This window comes from Giraffa tippelskirchi, chromosome 5, assembly GCF_054371585.1.
Source record: "Giraffa tippelskirchi isolate mGirTip1 chromosome 5, T2T-mGirTip1v1.2.pri, whole genome shotgun sequence".
Taxonomy (NCBI): domain Eukaryota; kingdom Metazoa; phylum Chordata; class Mammalia; order Artiodactyla; family Giraffidae; genus Giraffa; species Giraffa tippelskirchi.
Window position 1 is genome coordinate 129,326,622 of NC_137279.1, and position 15,147 is coordinate 129,341,768.

A 15,147-nucleotide genomic window follows, 5' to 3' on the forward strand; every position below is an offset into this window, starting at 1 on the left:
GAGGAGGCTTCCTTAAAGAAGCAATGCTTATACAGAGACCTGAAGCCTTGAAGATGTTAGAAATTGGCCATGTTAGGGGAACCATGGTGGGTCATTGAATTCCAACACAGTGAAGGTCACTTCTGGAAGCAGGGACTTGACCCTTTTGTAGAACTGAATTAAGGCGAGCGTGGATGGAGCATGCAGAGGATGAGGTGGGACTAATTTGGCAACATCCAGCAACCATGCAAAGTGTTTTGGTCTTTATCCTGACAGCAGTGGGCAACCATCAAAGGGTTTAAATTCTTACTGTTTCACAAGCCTGGGTGGTTGAACCCTTTCTTTACCAAATAATATCAGTTAAGTGATCGAAATGTATCTGTTAAGGGATTATCCCCACCCAAGAGAAGAAATTTGTCAGTGAGAGGAATAAAAAAATGTGCTTAATTGTGATTAGCAAAATAGCCTTATTGCTGGAGTGTTTCTCCTGAATTCATATATTTGCAGAATCCATGCATATAAAGATGTGAATCAAATGTTTTGGTAAATTAGTATATGTTGTACAAAATAGTCTGTTGGAGGTCTAGGAGATGTAGTGCTTTTTATTTATTTTTTGGCCATGCCACACAACATGTGAAATATTAGTTCCCTGACTAGGGATCAAACCCACCCCCCTGCAGTGGGAGTGTGGAGTCTTAGCCCTTCAACTGCCAGAGAAGTCCCACCCCAAAGCTTTTTTAAATGACTTGGTGCAAGCTAGGACCTGAGAATATTCAGCTGTGCTGCTTTGGCTGGAATGGTTGCTGCTTTGTGATTAAATAAAGCCTTTTGGTGATAGCTGATTCTTCCCTCTAGGCACCTGGGTTAGTTTGGTGGCAATGCCAGGCTAAGCTCTGAAGCCCCCTGGCTAAACCCCTGAAGCTAATTTGGGAATCATATGGTAGAACTGAGGAGGGCCATGCAGCCAGATCTTTGTAACTTGTACAAGAGCTGTTGAGGCAGTAGCTTTACTGCCTTTTTGGAATAGCATTGCAATATTATAACTGTCTTTAGTACTTTTGTATAAGGTTTGGAATCATTCCTTTTTGGTGATGGAGGGAATTTCTGAAATTCTAGGTGACAAAGTCTAATCCCAAAATTAATATAAACTTTGATGTAAACTGGTGTTTATATTATACTGTGACTGGTAGTTTGCCTTTTTTTTTTTTTAAAAAAAAGACGATGTATTTTAACCATGAAAACTTCACTGACTATTATTTTTTTTAAATGTACTGGATGGAAAAAAATGTACTATGTGGGCCAGGTATTGTTTTACGTATCATGCCCATATTCTGTCTCATATATTACAGTCAAAATATCATTACTATTTTGCAGATGAGGGGGTGATGGAGGCTAAATGACTGGTCCAATGTAAGACATCTGGGTAAGCCAGATTTGGAACCCCCAAGAATAGTTCTCTGTGAATTCTAGCTTAAAATTATAAGCAATTGAAATCTTTAGATGCAGAAAGGTGGCTCTTGGAATACTGCAAGGGTGAGTTAAAAATATCAGTCCTAGTTTGTTTGAACTTGAACAAAACCTGGTCTTTTACAACCTCGTGAGATGTATCCAGGCCCACCCTCCTCTTTATGCTGTATTTTGCTTGGGCAGTGAGATCTCTTGTGCTTGGGATAGACAGAGGGCTCTTAAGGACTGACTGAAGGTCAGCCCCTAGGAAATTAAGGTTGCTGGGGCCTGAGATGTGTTGGTTACACTCTTAGCCAGGAGTGAGGGTGGACCAGGCCCTGGAGGGGTAGAGGAGAACAGAGCCCAGCTTCTCTGTACTTCTTTTGTCCTCTCTGCGTCCTGCCTTCTTTTACTGGGTCTTCATGTAGAATTCCTACCTACAAGTATAGGTAGCTCAAGAGTGACGTGAAAAGTAAAAGTGTTAGTTGCTCAGTTGTGTCCAACTCTAGGACCCCATGGACTGTAGCCCACCAGGCTCTTCTGTCCATGGAATTCTCCAGGCAAGAATACTGGATTGGGTAGCCATTCCTTCTCCAGGGGATCTTCCTGATCCAGGGGTCAAACCTGCATCTCCTGCATTGGCAGGCAGGTTCTATACTGTCTGAACCACCAGGGAAGCCCAGGTAGCTCAAGAGTGATCCTCCTTTTTTCCTTTCCACTGGCAGGCACAGAATATTGAGACTTTACTTAATCTTAGGCTTCAGGATAATAATTCCCTTTGGTAGAGACAGGCTTTTAATGATAAGTAATACAGCTTTTATGCTGTTACATGTACAATTTCATTTGATTCCTTGTTACCACATGATGTAGGTAAGGTTAGTTTTAGTTCAGTTCAGTCGCTCAGTCATGTCCAACTCTTTGTGACCCCATGGACTGCAGCACACCAGACTTCCCTGTCCATCATCAGCTCCTGGAACTTGCTCAAACTCATGTCCATTGAGTCAGTGATGCCATCCAACCATCTCATCCCCTGTCATGCCCTTCTCCTCCTGCCCTCAATCTTTCCCAGCATCAGGGTCTTTTCCAATGAGTCAGTTTTTTGCATCAGGTGGCCAAAGTATTGGAGTTTCAGCTTCAGCATCAGCCCTTCCAATGAATATCCAGGACTGATTTCCTTTAGGATTGATTGGTTTGATCTCTTTGCAGTCGAAGGGACTCTTAAGAGTCTTCTCCAACGCCACAGTTCAAAAGCATTGTTTCTTCAGTGCTCAGCTTTCTTTATTTTCTTACAAATGAAGAAACTGAGGTTCCATTCTAATCTAAACCACCTTTCTTGTCTGACTGCTGTCAGAGTTTTAACTGATCATCCTAGCACTCTGGGCTCCCTTGGTGTGTTCCCCACATGGTACCCAGAAAAGTCTTTATTTATTTTTAATTAATTTTTTTTCATTTTTATTGAGATTTAATTCACACATAACATTGCATAAAATACAGCATAATGATTTGTATATTGCAAAATGATTACCACAGTAAGTTTAGTTAACATCCATTACCTTACATCACTTCAGTTCAGTTCAGTCTCTCAGTCGTGTCTGACTCTTTGCGGCCCCATGAATCACAGCATGCTAGGCCTCCCTGTCTATCACCAACTCCCAGAGTCTACCTAAATCCATGTCCATCGAGTCGGTGATGCTATCCAGCCATCTCATCCTCTGTTGTCCCCTTCTCCTCTTGCCCCCAATCCTTCCCAGCATTAGGGTCTTATCCAATGAGTCAATTCTTCGCATGAGGTGGCCAAAGTATTGGAGTTTCAGCTTCAACATCAGTCCTTCCAATGAACACCCAGGACTGATCTCCTTTAGGATGGACTGGTTGGATCTTCTTGAAGTCCAAGGGACTCTCAAGAGTCTTCTCCAATACCACAGTTCAAAAGCATCAATTCTGCGGCGCTCAGCTTTCTTTACCGTCCAACTCTCATATCCGTACGTGACTACTGGAAAAACCATAGCCTTGACTAGATGGAACTTTGTTGGCAAAGTAATGTCTCTGCTTTTAAATATGCTATCTAGGTTGGTCATAACTTTCCTTCCAAGGAGTAAGCATCTTTTAATTTCATGGCTGCAGTCACCATCTGTAGTGATTTTGGAGCCCCCAAAAATAGTCTGACACTGCCTCCACTGTTTCCCCATCTATTTCTCATGAAGTGATGGGACCAGATGCCATGATCTTAGTTTTCTGAATGTTGAGCTTTAAGCCAACTTTTTCACTCTCCTCTTTCACTTTCATCATGAGGCTCTTTAGTTCTTCTTCGCTTTCTACCATAAGGGTAGTGTCATCTGCATAGCTGAGGTTATTGATATTTCTCCTGGCAATCTTGATTCCAGCTTGTGTTTCTTCCAGCCCAGCGTTTCTCATGATGTACTCTGCATAGAAGTTAAATAAGCAGGGTGACAATATACAGCCTTGACGTACTCCTTTTCCTATTTGGAACCAGTCTGTTGTTCCATGTCCAGTTCTAACTGTTGCTTCCTGACCTGCATACAGGTTTCTCAAGAGACAGGTCAGATGGTCTGGTATTCCCATCTCTTTCAGAATTTTCCACAGTTTATTGTGATCCACACAGTCAAAGGCTTTGGCATAGTCAATAAAGCAGAAATAGATGTTTTTCTGGAACTCCCTTGCTTTTCTGATGATCCAGCAGATGTTGGCAATTTGATCTCTGGTTCCTCTGCCCTTTCTAAATCCAGCTTGAACATCTGGAAGTTCACGGTTCACGTATTGCTGAAGCCTGACTGGAGAATTTTGAGCATACTTTACTAGCGTGTGAGATGAGTGCAATTGTGCGGTAGTTTGAACATTCTTTGGCATTGCCTTTCTTTGGGATTGGAATAAAAACTGACCTTTTCCAGTCCTGTGGCCACTGCTGAGTTTCCCAGATTTGCTGGCATATTGAGTGCAGCACTTTCACAGCATCATCTTTCAGGATTTGAAATAGCTCAACTGGAATTCCATCACCTCCACTAGCTTTGTTCGTAGTGATGCTTTCTAAGGCTCACTTGACTTCACATTCCAGGATGTCTGGCTGTAGGTGAGTAATCACACCATCATGATTATCTGGGTCTTGAAGATCTTTTTTGTACAAGTCTTCTGTGTATTCTTGCCACCTCTACTTAATATCTTCTGCTTCTGTTAAGTCCATACCATTTCTGTCCTTTATCGAGCCCATCTTTGTATGAAATGTTCCCTTGGTATCTCTATTTGCTTGAAGAGATCTCTAGTCTTTCCCATTCTGTTGTTTTATTCTATTTCTTTGCATTGATTGCTGAGGAAGGCTTTCTTAGCTCTCCTTGCTATTCTTTGGAACTCTGCATTCAAATGGGAATATCTTTCCTTTTCTCCTTTGCTTTTCACTTCTCTTCTTTTCACAGCTATTTCTAAGGCCTCCTCAGACAGCCATTTTGCTTTTTTGCATTTCTTTTCTATGGGGATGTTCTTGATCCCTGTCCTGTACAATGTCACAAACCTCTGTCCATAGTTCATCAGGCACTCTATCAGATCTAGTCCCTTAAATATATTTGTCACTTCCACTGTATAATCATAAGGGATTTGATTTAGGTCACACCTGAATGGTCTATTGGTTTTCCCTACTTTCTTCAATTTCAGTCTGAATTTGGCAATAAGGAGTTCATGATCTGAGCCACAGTCTGCTGCCGGTCTTGTTTTTGCTGACTGTATAGAGCTTCTCCATCTTTGGCTGCAAGGAGTATAATCAATCTGATTTCGGTGTTGACCATCTGGTGATGTCCATGTGTAGAGTCTTCTCTTGTGTTCTTGGAAGAGGATGTTTGCTATGACCTGTGTGTTCTCTTGGCAAAACTCTACTAGCCTTTGCCCTGCTTCATTCTGTACTCTAAGGCCAAATTTGCCTGTTACGCCGGGTGTTTCCTGACTTCCTACTTTTGCATTCCAGTCCCCTATAATGAAAAGAACATCTTTCTTGGGTGTTAGTTCTAAAAGGTCTTGTAGGTCTTCATAGAACTGTTCAACCTCAGCTTCTTCAGTGTTACTGGTTGGGGCATAGACCTGGATTACTGTGTTATTGAATGGTTTGCCTTGGAAACGAACAGAGATCATTCTGTCGTTTTTGAGACTGCATCCAAGTACTGCATTTTGGACTCTTTTGTTGACCATGATGGCTACTCCATTTCTTCTAAGGGATTCCTGCCCCCAGTAGTAGATAGAATGGTCATCTGAGTTAAATTCACCCATTCCAGTCCATCTTAGTTCGCTGATTCCTAGAATGTTGACATTCACTCTTGCCATTTCCTGTTTGACCACTTCCAGTTTGCCTTGACTCATGGACTTAACATTCCAGGTTCCTATGCAATATTGCTCTTTACATCATCGACCTTTGCTTCTATCACCAGTCACATCCACAGCTGGGTATTGGTTTTGCTTTGGCTCCATCCCATCATTCTTTCTGGAGTTATTTCTCCACTGATCTCCAGTAGCATATTGGGCACCTACTAACCTGGGGAGTTCCTCTTTCAGTGTCCTATCTTTTTGCCTTTTCATACTGTTCATGGGGTTCTCAAGGCAAGAATACTGAAGTGGTTTGCCATTCCCTTCTTGTGGACCACATTCCATCAGACCTCTCCACCATGACCCGTCCGTCTTGGGTGGCCCCGCACGGCATGATTTAGTTTCATTGAGTTAGACGAGGCTGTGGTCTGTGTGATCAGATTGGGTAGTTTTCTGTGATTACAGTTTCAGTGTGTCTGCCCTCTGATGCCCTCTCGCAATACCGACCGTCTTACTTGGGTTTCTCTTACCTTGGATGTAGGGTATCTCGTCACGGCTGCTCCAGCAAAGTGCAGCTGGTGCTCCTTACCTTGGATGAGGGGTATTTCTTCACGGCTGCCCCTCCTGACCTTGAATGTGCAGTAGCTCCCCTCGGCCCTCCTCACATAGTTAATAGCTTTTTTACAACTTGTGTTAACTTTTAAGATTGATACTTACCAACTTTCAAATGTACAACACAGTATTGTTAACTACAGTCATCATGTTGTACATGCTATCCCCAGAATTTATTTAGATAACTGGAAGTTTGTACCTTTTGTCTACATTCACCCATTTCCTCTACAGTTCACTCCCACTTCTGGCAATACCAATCTGATCTCTGTTCCTAAGAGTTCAGTTTTTTAGATTTTACAGATAAGTGAGCTCATACAGTATTTGTCTTTCTCTGACTACTTCACTTAGCATATTAACTACAAGATCTATCAGTTTTGTTGCAAATGGCAGGATCTCCTTCTTTTTTGGCTGAGTAATATTCCATTATAGACACACCACATTTTCTTTATCCATTCATACGTCAGTGGATATGTAGTTTGTTTTCATGTCTTGGCTACTGTAAATAATGCTGCAGTGAACATGGGGTTGCAAATATCTCTTTTGCAGTGATTTAACTTCCTTTAGATATATACCCAGAAGTGGAATTGCTGGATCATATGGTAGTTTTATTTTTAGATTTTTGAGAAACCTCCAGCTGTTTTCCATATGGGCTTTCCTGGTGGCTCAGTGGTAAAGAATCTCCTAGCAATGCAGGAGATGTAGGAGACCACATGCAATGCAGGAGATGCAGGTTCAATCCCTGGGTCAGGAAGATCCCCTGGAGAAGGAAATGGCAACCCACTCCAGTATTCTTGCTGGGAAAATTCCATGGCCAGAGAAGCCTGGCAGATTATAGTCCGTGGAGTCACAAAGAGTTGGACATGACTGAGCAACTAAACCACCCCCATACTGTTTTCCACATTGCCCGTACCAGGGAAACTTTAAAAACCTACTGAGATCATGCCACTTTCCTGCTTAAACTCTTTCTTGAACCTGTTCTCTTCCCTTCCTGTTGACTCTGCAGCCATGCTCCCTTTAGCATCAGTGACTTGTAATGGTTCCTCTATCTGTAAAGTTATCCTTCACCAGAGCTTTTAAATCTTTACTTATCCTTCAAGTGGTGATGCTTTTTTAAAGAGCTCTTATCATAGCCTATAATTACATTTTTTGGTGATTATTTGCTGGTTATCCCACCACACTGTAAGCCTATGAGGGCAAAGGAATATGTATCTTTTCATGGCCATTATATTCCCATTGCCTGGCATGGAATAAGCAATAAAGATTTACTGAAGGGAGAAATGAGGCTCAGGAAATTAAATTCTTGCCTAACGTAGTAGATGGTGTTACTTTTATTAGAATATAAGCACCATGAAGGCAGGATTTTTGGCTCCTTTTTTCCTGCTCTATCTTTGATATCTTCAACAGTGCCTGGCTCCTCATAGTAAATATTTATTGAATATTGATTATACTTGGATGCAATTCCAAAGATTTCTTATCCACATCCAGGACTTTTCCCCTCTTTGTGCCAAGTCTGTCTGAAAACGGGGATTTGGGATTAGCCAGTTCCTCTGTGTTGTGGAGAAATGGGAGAGTTACTGTTGTGATTCAGTAAGGTGGTTTTTCTGTCTCTGTGTATAGGTCTTAAAGGGCATCCAAATGTCATCAAACAATAGTTTCTGTTCTGTATCCTGTACACCCCTTTTTTCAGGCTGCCAAGCTATATATTGATGTCATCCATCCTGCCTTTTTTTCTAAATCTCCTGAATAACATGTTGAATATCCATCAAAGCAATTCTTTTACCACCTTTTATTTAACCATTTGCAGACTTAACAGTATACGTTTCTCCAAAAAATTCACTTAAATGGCAGACTAGAAACATTTTAATGATCTGCTAGAAAACCTTTTCATGCTGAAGGACCAGAAAATCAGGTGTTATTTACTCTTTGGGTTTAGGGAATGGGTCATTTTTTATTCCACTCAATATACACATCTTTAAGATCTTCACATTTGTTGAATATTTTCCATATTGGGGGCTGAACAGTCATACTGTTAAGATACGACAATGCAAGGATTTATGCTTTATCTTCAAAGAACTTGAGTCACACAGCATCACCAAGGATTGTTTATTTACTATGACCACCACCCGCAATCCTGAAGTCAAGTCTCAGTTTGTGATCAGTAATGATTTGTGCAAAGTGCACATGTTAACATGGAAGTACTGATGTCTGATGGCAGCTATGGCAGACTTCCCTCTCTCTTGGAGAAAACATTCTGTTCCCAGAGATTGAGCACTGAGCGAGAGAAAACGGTTCCTAGTTTGTGGCAACTGACCTGGAACTGCAAGGTAGAATGCTGTCATGGGAAGACCCGGTTTCTAGTCTTGACTGCCTTATTGTTAATATTTTGGGCAAGTGCTGGTCTTGGAGATTGGGCTCCTCTTCATCCATGAATTCTGTTGAGCTCGTCTACGTTTAAAAGCTGTTCATGTTATCTTTAGCAGGCTAATTCTTTTAATTGAGAAAGTGATTGGGTGGAAGCTAATTGTAGGTTCCGATTTTGAATAATCTCATGTTCATAGCCACTGTGTTAGCTATCTAAGGGGAAGTTAGTAATTTTTTTTGCTGGCTGTTAGCTTATTGCCAGGCATTGTTTCACCACGTTTTCCCTCTAAGATAGAGCAAGGTTTGCTCTTTAAAAAAATCCTGATCAACCCAGGGAATACCAATTATTCCCAACCAATTCCTTTTGAATATTAGTTCAAAAAACCGTGATGTATTTCAGGACTCATTGGGGTAGGGGTTTTCAGCTTATCCTGGTCTTTCCCTGTGAACTCCTTGTATCACTAGAGAATGTGGGTCAATGCACTAAGTTTAATGACCTTAGAAATAGACTCAAGGGAAATTAGAAGAATTAGTATCAGATTTATTTTTAAAAAACTCCATTAAAGTCTCACTCAGAATTATTTTTTGTTCATTTGTGGATACTATAAGTTTTGGTACCCTTTGAATGGAACACATTAGTTTGAAATGTGGGCAAAATGAGTGTTTCACTGTATCTTTCAAATTATTCTTTTAAGATTTCGAGCACCCTATTTACATTTCTAAAGAAAGCAATTTGTTCTTAAAGTCCAAAGAGATACAGAGAGGTCAGAAACCCAGGATGGTTGAGTCCCTGGTCTGTGCAGATTGAGTGTGGTATAACCTCAGAGAAGGAAAAGAATTGGTAATTCCCTAGTTTTGTTCCAGATCTGTGACTTTTTCGAAGCTTTTGATCATCCTCCGTTCTCCTAGTTAGGGAACTGATCCCCAGGTTGTGTGTTCAGCCGCTGATATGTGCAAGTCTTGGTCAAAACTGGAGTTCCAATGAATGGAAGGACATGCTTCCCTTTTTATTCTCCTCTGCCTTAGGATCCTGTCACCACATTGGGAAGATAAGACAAAAACTCTCTGCAGTTTATTTTCTCTTTTGAACAAGTTACATTGTGGAGGGACTTTTAAGCTAAAAGAAGAAAAGCTCCTTCTTTGTTCAAAGCAGCAGTGTGTAAGTTTCAACTTGTCTTGGACTTCCTCGGAGATGTTTTAAGATCCGGTGTAAACTTGCTGTGGTTTGCCGTTGGGCATCAAACTGTTTAGCTTGGCTCTATTATATCTGTAATTGCTGTATTTTAATAATTACCCAATATTCTTGTCAGCAATTTGCAGTCTATATTTTTAATAGAACCCTTTGCCTTTCTTTTCCAGGTTCATTCAGACTTGGTTTAAGCCCTGGATTAATGTGCACAGCCCCACAGACCCTCTGCAGCTGCGGGCAGGGGGTGACACAAGTTCATTAAATATTCCTACAAGCCTTGTGCTGGTTATGTAGTTTGTGTGCACCATAAAAATCCTCTGGGACGTCATCTTCTGAGATATCCTTATAGGGTTTTGCTTTATAAAAGTTGCCCTTTTAGTATTTGTTGAAATATCATGTTCTTCTAGAGTTTTCCTTATCCATCCATTCAGGAAATCTAATTTTTTGAAGGGAAAAAAATAGGGACAAATTCTCTTTGCTGTCATTGATTTTTTTTCTTTTTTTGTCATTGATTTTTAAGGTGACCGAGGAGACTTCTATTACATCTGAGGTGATGTGGAATTATGGTAGCAATCACTTTAAGCAGTGATTGGGAACAATTTTATGGTGTCCAGAGTTATGTCTATAATTTAGTCAGTTTTTGAGATAAGACCTTTGTGCCACCAATGAACTGTGCCTCAATTTGCTTGATAACTTTGTTCTCTTAGTGATCTGCTCTTTAGCTTATCTCCTTTTGGTGTCCATTGTAGTGTTTATTTTGCAGTAAACAAAAAGTTAAACTGATTTTTCAGTAGCTAAAAATTATGTAAATAGCTATACCCTAATTTTTCTGCTTTCTTGGTATAAATATACCTCAAAGGGAATGGACCAGTAATGAAAATAATAGCTAACATTTATTCATTGCTTATTATGAGCTAGGCACTGTTCTAAACAATGTATCTATGTTAACTCATTTAATCCTCACAATAGTTTGTAGGATAGTTTCATGCATGCAGAGTGTCCAGGTCAACATCACTCATTTGGAAGGTGGCAGAGTGGATTCACACCTATGCAGACCTTTTACTGCCACTCTAATCTGTATTTTACTCATACTAGGCTTTTAAAACCATTTTCCTACCAAGATTGGACCACAGTGCCTCCTGCATATGTAATAGTTTAGTTTTTAAAGCATATATAAAAATTATCTTTGAAATTCAAACTTTATTGTTATTATTGCTGGGTAGATAATACTTGTAAAACCCAAATGGGAGTTCACTGAAAAGGTTCCCGCCCTCTCCTACCACTGAACCCCAATCACCCTATTTTTTTCCTTCTCCAAGGTCGTTAGTATTACTACCACAAAGATGCATTTTAAATATCTTTGTCTTCACACTTGATGCAGTGAACTAAAACCATTTAATTTGAACTCGTTTTGCCATTGTTTTTATATATTTGTACTGTGTCTGGAAGTGCCCAAACTTGCTTTGTGTCTGAAGCATCTGGGGATGCATTTTTCTGGCTCTGGGTAACAGGGCTGCAGTCTCTAGCTGTTTGAGGTGGATCCTAGAAACTCGCAATCCTGCCTTGCCTGAAGCTTAGATCAGGCAGGGTCTTCATACTTTTATCCAGTTGTCGGATAATTTTTATTCCTAACACCAGAAATCATGTCCTTACACAACACCTGGAGCATAGTAGGTGCTCAATAAATGTTTGTTGAATTGCAGCTTCTATGGGTTGTGCTAGACTCAGGGAGATAAGGTTGGAAAATTTATCAATATGTTGCAGTGTCTAAATGAGGTAATTTTTAGGGTCATCGGAGAATATTCCAGTTAATCCCACCTTCACAAAACTTGTCATTTCAAGGCTCTAGATAGGAAAAGTTTTAAAAAAGCCTCTTGGATCCTCTAGTCAAGTAACCAGATAGTCTCAGATGGAGTTGAGAGACAAGTTTTCACATGTTAAATGTTGGCAAACAGTTGAAATAAGAATTTTGCTTTTTAATGGTTCCTTATGTTTTCAGATTGATTCTAAATTAATGTTTTAATTTGATCCTTGTGATAGCTCTGTCACTATAACATTAGATTGAGTTCTTTTTAAAAAATTTTATTGAACTATAGTTGATTTACAATTTTGTGTTTAATTCTGCTGTATAACAAAGTGATTTGGTTATACACATATATATTCTTTTTCACATTCCTTTCCATTATGGTTTATCATAGGATGTTGATAAAAAATATGAAAAAATATAAAATAAAAATAAAAAATAAAAAATTTTATGAAATAAAAATATAAAAATTTTATAAAATAAAAATATATTTTTTTATATATGCTTTATCATAGGATGTTGTTGTTTATGCTATATATAATAGTTTGCATCTTAGATTGAGTTCTAATCAGAGTTGGTCTTTTTTTTTTTTTGCTGAAGTTCACTTATTAAGTGTCATTGATTACTGTTCCAACATAACTGATGATGTTATGTTTAAGTGTACCCTGACTTTATTCTATACCCTTGAAACTTTAATATAAAACTAAATATTTAAAACGTCAAAGCAAACATGTATTTGCAAAAGTATTTGCTGTAAAAATCTTTATTTGGTAATTACTGCCCCCCCCACCCCAAGTTTGCTTGAGTGCTGTCTAGTCATCTTTTAAGGTAAATTTATTACACTTTTTAGGAATTCTTCATTTCACTTTAATATGTACTTATGAACAGACATTCCTACATTAAGTTTTCTTCTTAAAATGTGTATTTTTACAGGCAATTTGAAAATTGTAAAGAAGGATTTTAAAGCCACTTTTGATTTGCAAAGATTGTCTGTAATCTGAAGAGCTACAGGCTGAGGTGACTGAACAGGACACACTTTTGGAGAAATAAAAATGACTTCTCATTGTGTGATTGCCATGTTTGCCTTAATGAGTTCCTGCTTAGCAACTGCAGGTAAGTTGCATAATACAAATTGCATGTTCATTATGTTCTTTTGGATATATTTTTCTTTGGTCTAGAAAAATTTAGAATATGTGATGTTTATGCAGAGCTTGAGTATTTACATTCTTCAAGGAATAAAATACTTGACTCCTCTACAGATACATAATGTGTTTGCCTATATTATATTTTACTACACTAGTGCTAGATATTCAAATGTTGGTGATGCAGATACTTAACTAACCTTCAGTGTGGAGGTGGCTAGAGAACAAATATGCTGTTTAAACCCACTTAAGTTTGTTACATGCAGAGATTACATTTACTTTCTTGTCCTAAATAAGAATTTCAAGAAAGCCCTTTAGTTCTTTATTATAAAATAAATAGATATAGAGGTGACACTGCTAGCATAGGCTACTTAGGAAATATTTAATTTTGCCTATTTCAGGTATTTTAGGATATAATTTTTAAAAAAGTACTGAGGGGATTGCCTAGCAGTCCAGTGGTTAGGACTCTGCAATTTTATTGCCAAGGGCCTGGGTTGGGGAGCTGGGATCCCACAAGCTACGTGGTGTGGTCAGAAACAAAACAAAACAAAATATAAAAAAATTAAAAAGTACAGAAATACACTGTGCTTCGTAGAGGCCATCAGAATGTGAGATTATAGATGAGAAGAAGCAAATGGTTTGGTTGGAATACTGTTGCTTAAATAAGAGTATCAGATCCCTCACATCATCTTAGTGTAGGCAGTCAGGGTTACTTAACAAATTTAGCAACTTAATTTGCTCTATTAAGGCTTCAGTTGACTTGGACCAGGAGTCATGTAGGCAGACTGAGTGAAAGTCACTTTGCAGAACTTGGTTTATGAGATTGGAAAGCAGAAAGAATGCCCCCCTTGTTGCAAATATCTTGAGGGAAAGTTTTTTTTGAATGCCAGTGTGTGAATCTGAACTGCCCATTATCTCTACCAGCAGTTTCACTTTGTCTCATGATTGAAAAGTTATTTGCCTTTTAGCTGGTACATTAAAAGTGATCTTAATTAAAATCTCATTAAAAAGTAGCAGAAGAAAAAGAGAGAAATATCTTCTGCTTCTGTTAGGTTTATACCATTTCAGTGCTTTATTGTGCCCATCTTTGCATGAAATGTTCCCTTGGTATCTCTCGTTTTCTTGAAGAGATCTCTAGTCTTTCCCATTCTATTGCTTTCCTCTGTTTCCTTGCACTGATCACTAAGGAAGGCTTTCTTATCTCTCCTTGCTATTCCTTGGAACTCTGCATTCAGATGGGTATATTTTTCCTTTTTTCCTTTGCCTTTGGCTTCTCTTCTTTTCACAGCTATTTGTAAGGCCTCCTCAGACAACCATTTTGCCTTTTTGCATTTCTTTTTCTTGGGGATGGTCTTGATCACTTCCTCTCCTACAGTGTCACGAACCTCCAACCATAGTTCTTCAGGCACTCTATCTATCAGATCTAATCCCTTGAATCTATTTGTCACTTCCACTGTAAAATCTATAAGGGATTTGATTTAGGTCATACCTGAATGGTCTAGTGGTTTTCCCTACTCTCTTCATTTTAAGCCTGAATTTGGCAATAAGAAGTTCATGATCTGAGTCACAGTCAGCTCCCGGTCTTGTTTTTGCTGACTGTATAGAGCTTTTCCATCTTTGGCTGCAAAGAATATAATCAATCTGATTTCGGCATTGACCATCTGGGAATGTCCATCTGTAGTGTCTTCTCTGGTGTTGTTGGAAGAGGGCGTTTGCTATGACCAGTGCGTTCTCTTGGCAAAACTCTATTAGCCTTTGCCCTGCTTCATTCTGTACTCCAAGGCCAAATTTGCCTGTTACTCCAGGTATTTCTTGACTTCCTACTTTTGCATTCCAGTCCCCTATAATGAAAAGGATATCTTTTTTGGGTGTTAGTTCTAGAAGGTCTTGTAGGTCTTCATAGAACCGTTCAGCTTCTTCAGCATTACTAGTCGGGGCATAGACTTGGGTTACTGTGATACTGAATGGTTTACAGAGACAGAGCACTTAGGGATATACAAAGAGATGTAAGATTCATCCTTCTTTTGAGTTGCTTGTACTTCAGTTAGGCATATAGAATATAACCATGTAACAAAATAATCAATGCGTGGTGAGTAAAAGCCAGATGACCTCAGAGGGGTCAGAAGGGTGGGTTAGAGCAGCTGGGGAAGGCTCTGTAGAAGTCTATGTCTTGAGCTCGGTTTTGAAGACCAGGATGACTTAAGAAAGGGGAAGGCATTGAGGGTGAGCAGAGGGGAGAACAGTGGCACTTAGGTGTCTGATGTTGTTTTTTTCTGTTTGTCTGTTTTTGCCTTTTTTGACTGTTCCATTCA

The 15,147-nt window shown here is 39.3% G+C and overlaps 1 protein-coding gene across 14 annotated transcripts in view; it reads left to right on the forward strand.

The window, feature by feature from the left end:
- The window catches only part of TGFBR3 (transforming growth factor beta receptor 3), a 260,538-nt gene that overhangs the window by 67,082 nt on the left and 178,309 nt on the right, over positions 1 to 15,147 (forward strand). For all 14 annotated transcript variants that reach the window (XM_081486439.1, XM_081486431.1, XM_081486432.1 and 11 more), the window contains one exon: positions 12,627 to 12,806. In XM_081486439.1, the coding sequence (XP_081342565.1) occupies positions 12,746 to 12,806 (61 nt within the window). In that variant the 5' untranslated portion in view covers positions 12,627 to 12,745. The remainder of the gene's footprint in view (positions 1 to 12,626; positions 12,807 to 15,147) is intronic.